Here is a 14,130-nt window from a genome sequence, read left to right as displayed (position 1 = left end):
AATGGTAAGCTTCCAGGCTCCTCTGACCCATGAATTCAAAATAGGCAAATTCGTGTTCAGGTTCAATCTGCACTGAATTAGGCTCAGTTTAACCTCCACTTAGGGGTCAAACGTCGCATCGAGGGCAAGCATGTGCACAGCATAAAGGCCCAGAGCGTTGCGAGCTTCGCAGGGCTGGCACGGGACCCTCGTGGGGCGGTGGCAGTGGCCGACCTGTGAATCGGTAGTTCCGCAGGCATCTTAGCCATTTGCGAGGCAGAACTTTCATGTTTCTCGCATTTTGGTGTATTTGTGAAATTTCACAGCAAGAAAAGGTTAAAAGTATACGCACCTAACAGCCCAGATAGCAGACAAGGCGCCAGCAAACGCTGGGAGCGGTGGGTTTGTCAGCAGCTGTTTTCCTAAGGTCATCAAAATTCTACCAGGAGAATGCCTGGGAAAACATGAAGGCAAGGCCAGGGTCTCCTGTGGGAAGGAGATGAGCTGGGGCCCCAGCTGACCGCCAGGAAGGGTGCATCGCTCAGGACACTTGGGTTAGGCTGTGGCGAGGACAGCCCCAAGTCCCTGTGTCCTGATCTGACTGCACCCCAGGAAGGGGCCCGGGGTTTTGCCTCCCTCAGGCAGGCAGGGACCAGGGAAGGGGGCCTGCAGGCTGGAGGCAGAAGAAGGGCACTGGGGACTCAGCCTGGCTGCACTGGGACCGGGCAGAATGGAGCCCCACCTTCACACCTGGCCAAGAAGACCTTCGGGTGCTCCTTCCTGTGTCCCCTGGGGGGCTATCTCAAAGCCTCCTCCAGCCCCATGAAGACTGAAAGTGAGGCAAAGGAGGCCTCGAGAGGCCTTGCGTCAAGTGGCTAAAACAAGGGACCCCTGAGGCCCACAGTAGCGGCCCAGACCGGGGAGCAGAGGCGGGCGTGGTTCTGCAGGCCCCGGCAGCCGTGCTGAGGAGCCGGCCTGGGCGCACGCATTCCTCGGCAAGCCTGGAGGGCGCGGCCACTTGCTGCTCTCACGGCCCTGGGAGACCCCAAGGCTTTCCCAGCCCCTTCTCCCCACAGAGAGCCAGGGCCCCAGGGTTATTGTAGGTCTGGAGCCGGCACAGAGTTTTTGGCTCCAGGCGGATGCTTCTAGGGGCCAGGAGAACGCTTTCATATACGCGTCAGCTCCTAAAACTTCAAGTTCACTCAGTTCAGGTGCCAGTCACACCTGGCGCTCCTCTCCCCAAGTGCTCGTTTCTGCTCTTCTTCACTTTTTCAGCCTCTGCTCTGCACGCCCACTGCCCCCACCGCCCCCACCGCCCCTGGCATCTGACGTGCCAGGCTGAGGTGGGCAAGCGGCGCCACCCTGGAGCGCCTGCCGCGCCGCGCTTCACTGCGGGGTTGAGGTGCTGTTGCTCTTCCCACCCCGCCTCCCTGGACTTGCTGTGTTTCTTTTCATCTGATCTCACCACCAGCCCTCTTCTCTGAACTCAGGGGCCAGAACACGCAGAGCAGCAAACAGCACGCGGTGGGTATTTCTGACCAACCCCTGGTCCCAGGGGTAGAAGGCTTCAGGTTTCGGGCCCACCTTCCTAACATGGCAGGGAGCCGGGTGCCCCTCTATCCCCTCATCAGGCAGCGTTCTCCAGATAAAAGTTCTGCTCTGGAGGGCTGGGGTGGGGGGGGGTAGCCAGGCCCAGGCCCACGGAAGGCGGGTCTCTCTGCTGTACTTTCTACTAGGCCCTCTGAGGGGCTGCACAGGCCCCCTACGCCGGGGAGGGGTCTGCTTCACTCAGCCCACCTTTCAAAGCGAGGCTCATCCAGAAACACCCCCAGACCCCCGGGATAACCTCTGACGAAACCTCTGGGCCCTGCGCCTCGGTCAGGCTGATGCACAACTTTCAGAGCACACGACTTCACTGGGTTGGTCTTTCCAGCTGCTGGGAACACGGTTTTGTTGCTCTCTCCTGGCCCGAGGCCACAGTTCCAGGGCTTCCCCACGCTGGTCAGTGTGAGCTGGACAGTGCCGAGGTGACAAGTGACTCTGATCCCAGTGCCGGCCCAGCAAGCTCTGTTCCTGCTGCCACTAGACGTGGGCGGGCGGCCGTGGGCGGTAGGTCCCTCTCACCCAGGGGCCAGGAACCCCTGGGCCGGGGTAAGGGCCCACCGTGGGCTTCCTGAAGGCCACAGGGATGTGGGGAGTCCACGTGGTGCTCGCGAGTGACCCACACCTACGCCCGTGTCCCGAGTGCTGCGGGACTTGGAAGCGGGGCGGTGGGCATGCGGGCAGCGGGCTCGCAGAGGGGAGAGGAGGCGCCTCCAGCCGCTCCGGGCCTGCCCACTGCCGCCAGCGTGGGAGGCAAGCAGAGCCTCCCCGAAAGCGGAACTCGCTCCGGCGGCCCCGTCTGGGCAGTCCCCAGGCAGCTGGGCCATGAGCCCTGACTTCAGGGCCGCTCTGGCCGCGTGGCAACTGCGACGTGCAAAGGTGCTTCGTGGGGACACCCCTGGTGGCCCAGTGGTTCAGAAAATGCCTTCATATGCAGGAGAGGCAGGTTCAATCCTCGCTCGGGGAATTAGGACCCCACATGCCTCAGGGGCAGCTAGACCCACGCCAGGCGACTGCTGCGTGGGCCTGCCCCAAGTACGACCCCACGCAGGGAAATGAATAAGTAACTATTAGAAAGAAAGAAAAGGTACTTCCTGCCTGTAGCAGCCTGAGGGGCTGGACCTCATACCTTCAGGAGAGGGTAGTTCCTAAAGGACAGTGTGTCAGGCTGCTTGTGGCCAAGGCCGATGTTGTGTGCTTCTGATTTCTCTGTGAGGCAAAGCTCCATTTATTGGCTACTCTGTTTTGGCCAGTAAGAGACCCTGTAGAGACTTGCTTTTCCTTAGAATGCTAATTCATGAAATTTCAGAGGCTGGGTTTCACAAAAGGAGGAGCTATGTTTATACACCTTAGACATGTTCAGAAATCTGTTTTATACTGTGTTAACCTGATAACCAGGATGATACGATCACTCACCTAGAGCCAGACATCCTGGAATGTGAAGTCAAGTGGGCCTTAGAAAGCATCACTACGAACAAAGCTAGTGGAGGTGATGGAATTCCAGTTGAGCTATTCCAAATCCTAAAAGATGATGCTGTGAAGGTGCTTCACTAAATATGCCAGCAAATTTGGAAAACTCAGAAGTGGCCACAGGACTGGAAAAGGGCAGTTTTCATTCCAATCCCAAAGAAAGGCAATGCCAAAGAATATTCAAACTATTGTACAATTGCACTCATCTCACATGCTAGCAAAGTAATCCTCAAAAAAATTCTCCAAGCCAGGCTTCAACAGTACATAACCAAGAACTTCAGATGTTCAAGCTGGATTTAGAAAAGGCAGAGGAACCAGAGATCAAATTGCCAACATCCATTGGATCATAGAAAAAGCAAGAGAGTTCCAGAAAAATATCTACTTCTGCTTTATTGACTACGCCAAAGCCTTTTAGTGGGTGGATCACAACAAACTGTGGAAAATTCTTCAAGAGATGGGAATACCAGACCACCTGACCTGCCTCCTGAGAAATCTGTATGCAGGTCAAGAAGCAACAGTTGAAACTGGACATGGATCAATGGACTGGTTCCAGACTGGGAAAGGAGTGTCAAGGCTGCATATTTTCACCCTGCTCATTTAACTTATATGCAGAGCACATCGTGCAAAATGGAGGGCTGGAAGAAGCACAAGCTGGCATCAAGATTGCCAGGAGAAACAGCAATAACCTCAGATATGCAGATGTTGTCACCCTTATGGCAGAAAGTAAAGAATAACTTAAGAGCCTCTTGAATAAACTGAAAGAGGAGAGTGAAAAAAGTTGGCTTAAAGCTCAACATTCAGAAAACTAAGATCATGGAATCTGGGTCCATCACTTCATGACAAATAGATGGGGAAACAATGGAAACAGTGACAGACTTTATTTTTTTTTTTTGGCTCCAAAATCACTGCAGATGGCAGATGGTGACTGCAGCCATGAAACTAAAAGATGCTTGCTCCTTGGAAGAAAAGCTATGTTCAACCTAGACAGCATATTAAAAAGCAGAGACATTACTTTGCCAACAAAAGTCCATTTGGTCACAGCTATGGTTTTCCAGTAGTCATGTATGGATGTGACAGTTGGACTATAAAGAAAGCTGAGCACCGAAGAACTAGTGCTTTTGAAGTGTGGTGTTGGAGAAGACTCTTGAGAGTCCCTTGGACTGCAAGGAGATCCAACCAGTCCATCCTAAAGAAAATCAATTCTGAATATTCATTGGAAGGACTGATGTTGAAGCTGAAACTCCAATACTTTGGCCACCTGATGCGAAGAATTGACTTGTTTGAAAAGACTCTGATGTTGGGAAAGATTGAGGGCAGGAGGAGAAGGGGATGACAGAGGATGAGATGGTTGGATAGCATCACTGACTCGATGGACCTGAGTTTGAGCAAGCTCCAGGAGTTGGTGATGGACAGGGAAGCCTGGCGTGCTGCAGTCCATGGGGTCACAAAGAGTCGGACACGACTGACTGACTGAACTGAACTGAACTGAATCCAACCCTTGGGGGACCGTGGGAGGCTCCTTCAGGGCAGGCCACACGGGCTGCTGGGTGCTGACCTGCAACCAGGAAGGACCCAAACCCTGCCTGGAACGGGGACTCAGAACTGGGGGGCCAGTGCCCCTCAGAGGGGAGGCCTGTGCGGCTGGGGGGCTGGCAGTGGGGGCGGGGATCCTCTGGGCCCGGGGGTGAGGCTGAGTGGGGCCTGGCAGGGGCCCGAGTGGGGACTGTGGGCGCGGCAGCAGGCTTGGGCCTGAGACCCCCTGGCTGGGGAACGTCCTGGGACCACACCCTAAATAGGTCCTGACTTGAGTGCCTGGGGCAGAAAGCCAGCTCTTGGATTGCGACCATCCCACCCTGCCTGTGTGTAACTTCTCCATGATTTGTTTACCTTCCCAGTGTCAGGCCAATTCATGCATTTACAAAGCAACAAGAAATTGAAGCTTCTGAGGAAGCAAAACTGACATGAGGTAGGGTTTGGGCCCCACGAAGGACCACCCTCCAGCATCCGGCTCACTCCCAAAGTGGTCAAAGCTCGGCCTCATGACTCCAGCTCTTAGTCCTCCTCACTGGTGTCCACCCCTGCGGCCACCACCCTAAGACATGTTCTCAGGGGAGCAGGAGGTGGCTGTGATGGGGGGACCTGCAGGCTCGGCTCCCATGAAGAACGCAGTGATCAACATCCAGACTGAGAACCCTGGACGTGATCACATCGTCTGGTCCCTGTTCAACACCCTGTTCATGAACATCTGCTGTCTGGGCTTCGTGGCATTCGACTACTCCGTGGAGGTGGGTGGGCACCTGGGGGCATCTCCAAGAAAGTGTGTGTGAGCCTGGAGAGGGCCCTGCCCAGATGGCACATGGGTTGGGGAGCTCCTGTATGTATTGTTCTGTGTGTGTGTGTGTGTGTGTGTGTGTATACCAATGTGCCGGTCATGATGAGGCTGCAGGAGGTTCATGGGAATGACCAGGATCAACCTCTTATCCCCTGGTGGGATGAGGGGCCGGTGAAGGGGCCTGAGAGGAAGGGAGGGGGAGCCCTGGGGCTCCTGGAGAGGCTGACAGTCTGCGGGGACGCAGATGGAGGCCCCGGGAGGGGAGCGGCATCCGTGGGCACTGGCCTGCTCAGACTTGGGGAACGGGCAGGGGAGAGTCCCCGTTGGGTGAACGGGCACTGGGGGACCAGCAGGGGAGGGCCCGAGTCACAGGCCCGGCGGTCACCTGGACCCTCACCACCTCTGCTCCTCCAGTCTAAGGACCAGAAGATGGTCGGCGACATCACTGGGGCCCAGAGCCACGCCTCCACCGCCAAGTGCCTGAACGTCTGGGCCCTGGTCCTGGGCCTCCTTCTGACCATCACGTTCATCACTGTTTTTGGCACTGGGTCAGGGCCAAGGTTCAGTCTACGTGTTAGGGTTTCACACAGCAAGGAGGCTGCAGTAGCTGTTCGAGGCCGACACCGGGTCCTGGGCGGCCGCAGCAGGCTCCGCCCCAGTGGCGGCGGCCCTGCCCCCCCCCCCGCCCCGCCCCTTCCTGCCGCAGTTTACAGAGACCCAGCTGAAGGCCGGTGAATTCAGTGAAGTGCACTGACTCCCCAGCCTGCCTCTGTGGCTCAGCGCCCTCCCCGCCCTGCCCGTGCTGCTCTGGTTTTGCCGGTTTCTGGCTTCCAGCCGGGAGCAACAGCTGAAGCAGGGTCCCAGGATAGGGGTCCCTCCTTTCCCAAGGTCTGACCCTGATCCAAGGGCACTCTGTGTCCAGAACACCCTTGACCCTCGGGATCAGGCAGTCGGTTGGCAGGGAGCAGCTGGGCTAGGGTGACTGCGGCAGCCCAGGCTCTCTAGGGAGGGACTGCTTTTAGTGTCTGGGGGCCCGTCTCCCTCCCAGCTGCCGGGAAGGTCCAGCCTGCTGCATCCTGCTACTGCCTTCTCCAGCCTGTCCCGGCTCCTCCGGAGGGTGCTGGGAGAGCAGTGGCCTGAGGCAGGACAGGGCAGCTAGAGTGAGGAGCAGCCACCTTGGCACCACGCGCTCTGGGAAAGGTCAGCCCCCGACGAGGGAGGCAGCCCCTTCCCGTCCTCTCAAGGCCCTGGAGGTGTGGGCGCTTGGACAGCCCAGGGCAGAGCCGTTCACGAGCCGGGCTGCTCACGAGCCGGGCTGCGGTGGTGGAAGCCCCCCCACACTGATGTCCGTCCCCGCTCCCCGCTGTGATCCCCAGCCCTCCCTCACTTCACCCTACATCCCCCACCCCTCAGAAGTGGCTGGGGGTGGAGGTCTCTGGGCAGGTTGTGGGGGCCCCAGGGGGGTGAGCAGAGGCGGGCAGCTCCAGGGAGGGTGTGTCCTGGAGGCGGGGCTGGACCACCTGCTTCTCTGGGTCTGGGAAGGACTCTGGAGGCAGGAAGTGACTGGAGGCCAGCCCAGACCCCCTTCACGGAGTGGGACTCATGCACAACCCAACCCCGGGCTGTGCACTGCAGAAAGGAGGTCAGCAGAGCTCGGGAAGGACAGGCTCCCAGTCACATGGAACTCTTGGTCACGCTCTGCCACGGCCCCTCCCGGGGGGCCGCTCGGTCCCACATTTCCTGGAGCCCCCCGGGTGACTGGGCATCTGCAGTGTCCTGCCTTCTACTGTGACCCCCAGGACAGAGTGCATAAACCGGAAAACCCACCAAACACCTGAGCCAGGGCGGAGGCTGGGGCAGCCACCTGTCCTGCCCCAGGACTGTGCTGCGGATGTGGGCAAGTGGGCAGACCAGAGATGGGGTGGCAGGACTGTGACCTCCCCAGGACCCACAGCAGAGAGTTCTGGAGACATTCACAGGTGTGTCCCTCAGGGCACAATGGAGGACGGAGAGCAGAGCCCACCAGCCCCGGAGGCGGGACGGCCGACGAGGACTGGGGGCAAAACCTCGGCACCTGCTGACCCCACGGCCCCTGTTGTGAACTGGTCTTCAGACTCGATCCCGTGGCTGACTGAGAGCAGGGCCCTGGACAGGGGAGCTTGCGGGCACATCCCCCAGACTGCCCTGGGGTGGGGGAGGGTGGGGAATAGGTGGGTCCTGGGTAACAGAGTCCAGGACTCGGGATTCCCAACATCTCAGGAAGTGGGCTCAGGGCCCAGGTCAGTATCTCTGAACATCACCAGGTGCCCTTTCCCGAGGGGCGCGTGGGCCCTAGTCACACTCGGAGTGGGGCCAGCCCCCGTGGGCACCCAGCCCTGGGAGAAGAGGAGCGGAAGCAGCTGGTGCTGCCAGGCCCCTCATGCGCTCAGTGGCTTCTGGGTAAGAGCCTCAGAGATGGGGTGGCTGCAGGGGGACTCTGGAATGGCTCCCCAGCGCCCACCCCAGCAGGGAGGAAACCTAAACCAACATCCCATCCTGGGAGAGGAGCGGACATTGACCACCTCAGGGCCTGGGGGTGAAGGGGTGCCACCCCCACAACACTTCCATTCCGCTCTCCAACCTGCCCAAATCCCAGGTGGACCTGGAGGAGACTCAGGACGCAGTGGACTAAGCCCACCTAGGAGTCCAGGCGCAGCTGCCATGGCAGCCTGTCAGCCTGGCCGGGGGCACCGGAGGCTGGCCTGGGAGCCTTGCCCCAGCGGGACCCAACCAGTGGGATGGCCTTGCTCCTAACAGGAAGATCCGGGCCTGGCCATCACCTCCCACAGCCTCACGCACAGGTGAGGACAGAGACAGGAGAGCACGTGGCCCTGCGGTCTGAAGAGAGCAGAGGCCTGGCCACAGAGCCGACCCGCCCTGTCCCTGAGGAGGGGGCACAGCCCCAAGCCCAGAGCCGTCCTGCCAGCACACCCGCTCCCCCTGGAGCCACCCCAGGTCCCATGAGAAATGAGGGGGGGACGGGGGAGGCAGGAAGGCCAGGCTGCACAGACACGCAGGCCCAGGGCTCCCAGCGGCTGCCAGACGCCCAGCAGGCGTCCTGCCTCGGCACAGCCGGCCTGGTCCCACTCCTCCAGCCCTTGGGGGACTGCAGGAGGCTCCTCAGGGCAGGCCACACGGGCTGCTGGGTGCTGACCTGCAACCGGGAAGGACCCAAACCCCGCCTGGAGCGGAGACTCAGGACTGGGGGGCCAGTGCCCCTCAGAGGGGAGGCCTGTGTGGCTGGGGGGCTGGCAGTGGGGGGCGGGGCTCCTCTGGGCCTGGGGGTGAGGCTGAGTGGGGCCTGGCAGGGGCCTCGAGTGGGGACAGTGGGCGCTGCAGCAGGCTTGAGCCTGAGACCCCCAGGCTGGGGAAGGGTCCCAGAGCCGGAACTCAGCGCTATATGGGAAGCGAGATGGCTGGGGCTGGGCCTGAAGCCCCCTCCACCAGCTCATTTCCTCTGACCCTGGTGTAACAAGATGCGCAGCAGTTCCTCCCACCTCCGGCAAAACATTCAAGAAACGAAACTACTGGGCAGGCCCAGCCCCCAGCCCCGGTGCTCCTGCCTACATCCGGACCACATCTGCGCCGGCTCTGCCTTGGGGAACACACGTCTCGATCCTGCTCCTCAGCTTCAGTGCTTGGTTCCCTCTGCGCCAGAGATGATCAAGGAGGAGCACGAGGTGGCTGTGCTGGGGGCGCCCCAGAGCCAGGCGCCCCTGACGACCACGGTGATCAACATCCGCAGCGACACCGCCGTACCCGACCACATCGTCTGGTCCCTGTTCAACACCATCTTCCTGAACTGGTGCTGCCTGGGCTTCGTGGCATTCGCCTACTCTGTGAAGGTGGGTGGGCACCCGGGGCGTCTCCACGAAAGTGTGTGTGAGCCTGGAGAGGCCCTGCCCAGACGGCACGTGCGTGGGGAGCCCCCGTGTGTACGGGTCTGTGTGCACGCTCTTTCGTGTGTGTGTTGTGTGTGTGTGAGAGTGTGGCCTGGGGGATGGTTCCCAGGGAGACTCATGGCGAGGCTGCCTGGGTTACATGGGGTGGAGCTGGGGGTCTGTGTCTCTCGCACCCCAAGACGGAGTCCTTCCCAGCCTCATCAGGGAAGGCGCAGCCTTCACACTCAGCTTCAGAACACGAGTCTGGTCTGGAAACGAGGAAGGTGCTGCAAGGACCCTGACCCCTGGTGTGTGAGTGGCCGGTGAAGGGGCCTGAGAGGAAGGGAGGCTGAGCCCTGGGGCTCCTGGAGAGGCTGACTCTCTGTGAGGACGCAGACAGAGGCCCCAAGAGGGGAGGGTATCACCGGCCACTGTCCTGTCCAGACTCCAGGGAACGGGCCATCGGGTGACTGGGAGCAGCAGGGGAGGGCCTGAGCCACAGCGCCCGGCGGTCACCTGGACCCTCACCACCTCTCCTCCTCCAGTCTAGGGACCGGAAGATGGTCGGCGACATCACTGGGGCCCAGAGCTACGCCTCTACCGCCAAGTGCCTGAACATCTGGGCCCTGGTCCTGGGCATCTTTCTGACCATTGGATCGATCGTTCTTCTCATTTTTGTCTACATGGCAGCCTACGAGACGGCTTTGCGGATCAGTAGACATGGAGGCCACTAGCCGCTGTCCATGGAGGCGGTCCAGGGCCTCCACCTTCCTTGGTGGCTTTGCCCCCGAGGCATGAGCCTGCCGCGCCCCCAAGCCATAGGCAGCAGTTTATAGACACAGATTGTCAACCACTGAATCAATAAAGCACCCTTGTCTGTGAAGCTGCTGTGATGTCTCCTGCGGAGGGGACACTGCTATGACCCTGGCGGCCTCTGGGGAGCCCAGAGCAGTCAGCTGGGGGCTGACTGAGAGGGCCAGAACAGAGCTGGTGACCCCACCGCGGTCAACAGGAACCCCCAGAGGAAAGACCCCTTCGTCCCCTCAAAACCAGCGGGCCCTGCTGGGTGGAAGAGTCTCGCAGACACTGGGGACCTGGGACATTGTTGTGAGCCTGGGATGCAGACGGGGAGATGGGGCCGCTCCTAGCCCAATGCGAAGAGACACCCGGGCAGGTATTCCTGTCTCTGACGCCCCAGGGGGAGTGGGTGGGGGGCCGCACCCCAGCTGCTGAGCCACTGTGCCCTGCACAGGGTGTCTGGGGTGTCACCCCGAGAGGCTGGAGGAGTCCCGGCAGCCACAGGCTGCGCTGGCAAGTGACCCCGTCCACACGCCCTTTGGGGACCCAGGCTCTCCTGGGCTCACTCAGGGCCCAGGGCCAGTCCTGTCCAGCTCTCACTGAAGTCAGCAGCTCTTCACAGTGGGTTCCCCTCCTCCTGGCACTCAGAGGAGATGGACGCCCCATCCCCACTGGGCCCTACTTGGATCCTCCCTGGAGGACGGTGGCTCAGATGAGGTTGCCCACTCTCTCTTGGGTCCCACATGAGAGCAGGAGGGCTCAGCCTCAGGGACACTGAGTCCTGCGGAAGGAGAGGCTGGCAGACTGCCTCTCTGAGTCCAGGAAGGACTGTCTCCCAGGCAGGGACGGGGGGACAGATGTGTGACCCTGACCCCTGGCCTGTGAACCCCCAACCCCGGCAGGCCCTAGGGGGTCCCCACATTCTCTCAGGCGGGCAGCAGTCGCCAGGGCTGGTGGCACTGAGTGTAGCCTGCCTGAGCTTCACCGATTTGCGGTGAGGGTCCTGCTAGGTGGGAGCCCCCGTGCAGGCCGCAAAGGCCCGGGTCCCGGACCTTCTGAAAATCACAGGAGGCCCGAGGCATCAGGCAGAGGAAACCGAGGGCCCTTCCCTCGACGGCCCCGGGTGCTGACGGCCGGGCCGTGAGCAGCTGTGGTCCTCGGAGCCACGGCCCGGCCTGGTTCCCAGCGGACGGTCCCGTGTCCCCTGTCAGCTGTGGGTGACCTGGGCTGGGCTGAGTTGGGGGAGCGGAGGACAGAGCGGGAGGCGGGAGCCCTGGGCCAGGGTGACGTGGGGGTCGGCAGCGGGGCAGGAGCCCGTGGGGAGAAGGCTCTGCCTCTGCTTTGCCTGGACTGGGCCTCGAGGGATTCAGAAGGCACGGCTCCTCAAGACACCGGGTGTGGTCCCAGCTGGGGGAGGGCAGAGCAGGGCAGATGAGTCCCGGGTGGGGGTGGGCAGGCGGGCTGGTGTGCCCCTGGCCTCGCCCCTGGCTCCCTTCCTGTCGCTGCTGGTGCGGGAAGATTCTGCCTCCCCAGCCCACCCAGTGGGATCTGCGCGCTGGACAGCGCCCCTGCCGACTCCAGGGCTTTGCGGGCTACTGGCTCTTCCCACCCTGGAGGCAGTCCTTCTCGACCCCGAGGGATGTGCCTGCCAGCCGTCCCTCCTCCAGGACTCCCTTCCTTGGTGCTGCCCCTCCCCGCTCACGGGTGTCAGACCCACAGGGAGAGGGGCTCCCTCCTGGCCCACCCTGGGATCCCAGCCTCCCCGCAGCCTCTCCAAGTCAGGGGGCTGGCGTAGGGACAGATTGGGGGTAGGGGGCACCCACATGAGGAGTCAGGGGACGAGGGGGTGGCTCCGCTGCCCCTCCACACGCCCCAGCCCAGCTGGCAGTGGGCGGGTCTGCCCTGCCCCTCGAGTGCCCCCGTGTCTGGAGGCCACGGCAGAAGCAGGGATGGGGCTGATGTCGAGGGCGGGGCAGGGCAGGGGCCTCTCCTCTAGCTGAGCAGCACGGGGCTCTCTCTGCCGTGGTGGACGCTGCGCTCCTGTTGCCTTTCCGGCAGAGGGGCCTGCGGGGCCGTGTGAAGGACAGTGACGAGAGGGACGTGCCGCAGGGTGTGAGGGAGCTGGGCGCCAGGAGAGCCCGCACTGACCAGCGTCAGCGTGTGGGACAGTGCGGGGTGGGAGGAGGTGGGCTCGGGCTCACGTCCAGGCTGGACTCTCGAGGGCCCCCTCCCCAGGTCAAACCACAGCGCCCTCACACACAAACCCTCCTTTTATTTCACGGGGGCAGGTGCCTGGATAGGCTGCGGGGAAAGGGGCGACTGCCTCGGGCTGTGGGCAGGCCTAGTGGCCTCCGTAGTTCTGCATGAGCTCCGAGACTGCCTGAACGATCATCAGGGAGCCGGTGGACACGAGGACGATGAAGACGACAGTCAGAAGGATGCCCAGGACCAGGGAGCAGATGTTCAGGCATTTGGCGGTGGAGGCGTAGCTCTGGGCCCCAGTGATGTCGCCGACCATCTTCCGGTCCCTAGACTGCAGGAGGAGAGGTGGTGCGGGTCCAGGTGACCGCCGGGCCTGTGGCTCAGGCCCTCCCCCGCTGGTCCCCACTGCCCCGTTCTTCCCAGCGGGGACCCACGCCCGCCTGTCCCCTGGAGTCTGAGCGCGACAGTGGCCGGTGAGCGCTCCTCCCCTCCTGGGGTCTCCATCTGCTTTCCCGCAGACAGTCAGCCTCTCCAGGAGGCCCAGGGCTCTCCCATCCTTTCTCTGGCCGCCTCACTGGCCCCTCACCCACCAGGGGACAAAAGGCTGACCCTGGTCATCCCCACGCACCCCCTGCAGCCTCATCATGACCTGCACGTGTACACACACACACACACACACACACACAGACACACACACACACCATGCAGCAGAACAACACACACGGGGGCTCCCAACCCCACGTGCCGTCTGGGCAGGGCCTCTCCAGGCTCCCAGACACTTCCGTGGAGACGCCCCGGGTGCCCACCCACCTTCACAGAGTAGGCGAATGCCACGAAGCCCAGGCAGCACCAGTTCATGAAGATGGTGTTGAACAGGGACCACACGATGTGGTCGGGCACGGCGGTGTCGCTGCGGATGTTGATCACCGTGGTCGTCAGGGGCGCCTGGCTCTGGGGCGCCCCCAGCACGGCCACCTCGTGCTCCTCCTTAAGCACCTCATAGGCTGGGGGCACCGCCCCGTGGGCCCCAGTGAACAAGGGCTGGGATGTGCGGTTCATGGTGGGGACAGAGGAACTGCGGTCTAGATGCCAGAACACACTCCGGGTCCCCTTTTTTTACTCAGGAGTTTCGATTTCTCTGAATTTCCGTTTCCTGGCTTTTGGAGTATTGGGGATGGGCTGGTCCTAGGAGGCGTGAGGAACCAGTGAGTGTCAGGTTACACCGGGTGGGTGGGAGGAAGGCTAGGGCCTAGAGGGATTTCCTGTCCCAGAGGCTGGAAGGGGCCGATTTCCCTCTCCCCTCCCCCTTCTTTTGTAATAAAGAGCTTTAATAGAAGAAATACAAATAACAGTTTAAGAACTTGTAACCTCCTGTGTATGGGAGAGGCCCAGGAATTGTGAGTAAACAGTTTTCTGTAAATGAGAAAATGTGGAGAAGTTTCTCCCGGAGATGCTGAATCCACCCGTTAAATGCCACTGTGAGTTAGAGACAAAAGGCACTGGGGTGGACGAGAGGACTCTTTTGGGAGATGACCCCGAAATGCATAAAAATAAAGCTGATTCCTGCAGAGGCCAATCCTTGCCTCCTCCATCCCTGAGAGTTTTCTAGGAATGTGGCCCCACCCCCACCCCCGCCCACCCCCATCCTGGTACAAGAGAAAACACCCTTTCAGGGCAGTTTCTCTTGTTGACTGAAATTAAAAAAAAGTACAACTTAATAGATGAGAATCGTCTTTCATTCGCCATAAACCTGAGCACCTAAGTCCAAGACCCAGCACGCTCGTTCACTGGGGAGGGAGGCCCGGCTGGAGGCCCCGCGTCTTCCAT

General features: G+C 61.0%; 3 protein-coding genes across 3 annotated transcripts; 2 read left to right on the top strand and 1 right to left on the bottom strand.

Annotated features, from left to right (window-relative positions):
- The first annotated feature begins 4,817 nt into the window (after nt 1-4,817).
- LOC139180736 (interferon-induced transmembrane protein 1-like) lies at nt 4,818-7,557 on the top strand. The gene is made up of 2 exons (XM_070783141.1): nt 4,818-5,336; nt 5,798-7,557. Exons 1-2 carry the CDS (start codon nt 5,151-5,153, stop codon nt 6,116-6,118), a joined length of 507 nt encoding a protein of 168 aa, XP_070639242.1. The 5' UTR covers nt 4,818-5,150; the 3' UTR covers nt 6,119-7,557.
- Nucleotides 7,558-8,750: 1,193 nt separating this feature from the next.
- Nucleotides 8,751-10,186, top strand: LOC139180735 (interferon-induced transmembrane protein 1-like). The gene is made up of 2 exons (XM_070783140.1): nt 8,751-9,267; nt 9,849-10,186. Exons 1-2 carry the CDS (start codon nt 8,899-8,901, stop codon nt 10,035-10,037), a joined length of 558 nt encoding a protein of 185 aa, XP_070639241.1. The 5' UTR covers nt 8,751-8,898; the 3' UTR covers nt 10,038-10,186.
- A 2,167-nt stretch (nt 10,187-12,353) lies between these two features.
- Nucleotides 12,354-13,434, bottom strand: LOC139180737 (interferon-induced transmembrane protein 3-like). The gene is made up of 2 exons (XM_070783143.1): nt 13,114-13,434; nt 12,354-12,634 (listed from the first exon to the last, which is right to left on the bottom strand). Exons 1-2 carry the CDS (start codon nt 13,360-13,362, stop codon nt 12,443-12,445), a joined length of 441 nt encoding a protein of 146 aa, XP_070639244.1. The 5' UTR covers nt 13,363-13,434; the 3' UTR covers nt 12,354-12,442.
- Between the last annotated feature and the right edge of the window lie 696 nt (nt 13,435-14,130).

This window comes from Bos indicus, chromosome 29 (genome assembly GCF_029378745.1).
Source record: "Bos indicus isolate NIAB-ARS_2022 breed Sahiwal x Tharparkar chromosome 29, NIAB-ARS_B.indTharparkar_mat_pri_1.0, whole genome shotgun sequence".
NCBI lineage: Eukaryota > Metazoa > Chordata > Mammalia > Artiodactyla > Bovidae > Bos > Bos indicus.
Note: the sequence above shows the minus strand (reverse complement) of the source record. Positions and strands in the feature narration are given on the sequence as shown.

What these genes read in the sequence shown, in the direction of transcription:
- LOC139180736 (XM_070783141.1), top strand. Translation starts at nt 5,151, where the DNA reads ATGTTCTCAGGGGAGCAGGAGGTGGCTGTGATGGGGGGACCTGCAGGC. An exon ending in CATTCGACTACTCCGTGGAG is followed by an intron (nt 5,337 to 5,797) that starts GTGGGTGGGCAC and finishes CTGCTCCTCCAG; the next exon opens with TCTAAGGACCAGAAGATGGT.
- LOC139180735 (XM_070783140.1), top strand. Translation starts at nt 8,899, where the DNA reads ATGCGCAGCAGTTCCTCCCACCTCCGGCAAAACATTCAAGAAACGAAA. An exon ending in CATTCGCCTACTCTGTGAAG is followed by an intron (nt 9,268 to 9,848) that starts GTGGGTGGGCAC and finishes CTCCTCCTCCAG; the next exon opens with TCTAGGGACCGGAAGATGGT.
- LOC139180737 (XM_070783143.1), bottom strand. Translation starts at nt 13,362, where the DNA reads ATGAACCGCACATCCCAGCCCTTGTTCACTGGGGCCCACGGGGCGGTG. An exon ending in CATTCGCCTACTCTGTGAAG is followed by an intron (nt 12,635 to 13,113) that starts GTGGGTGGGCAC and finishes CTCCTCCTGCAG; the next exon opens with TCTAGGGACCGGAAGATGGT.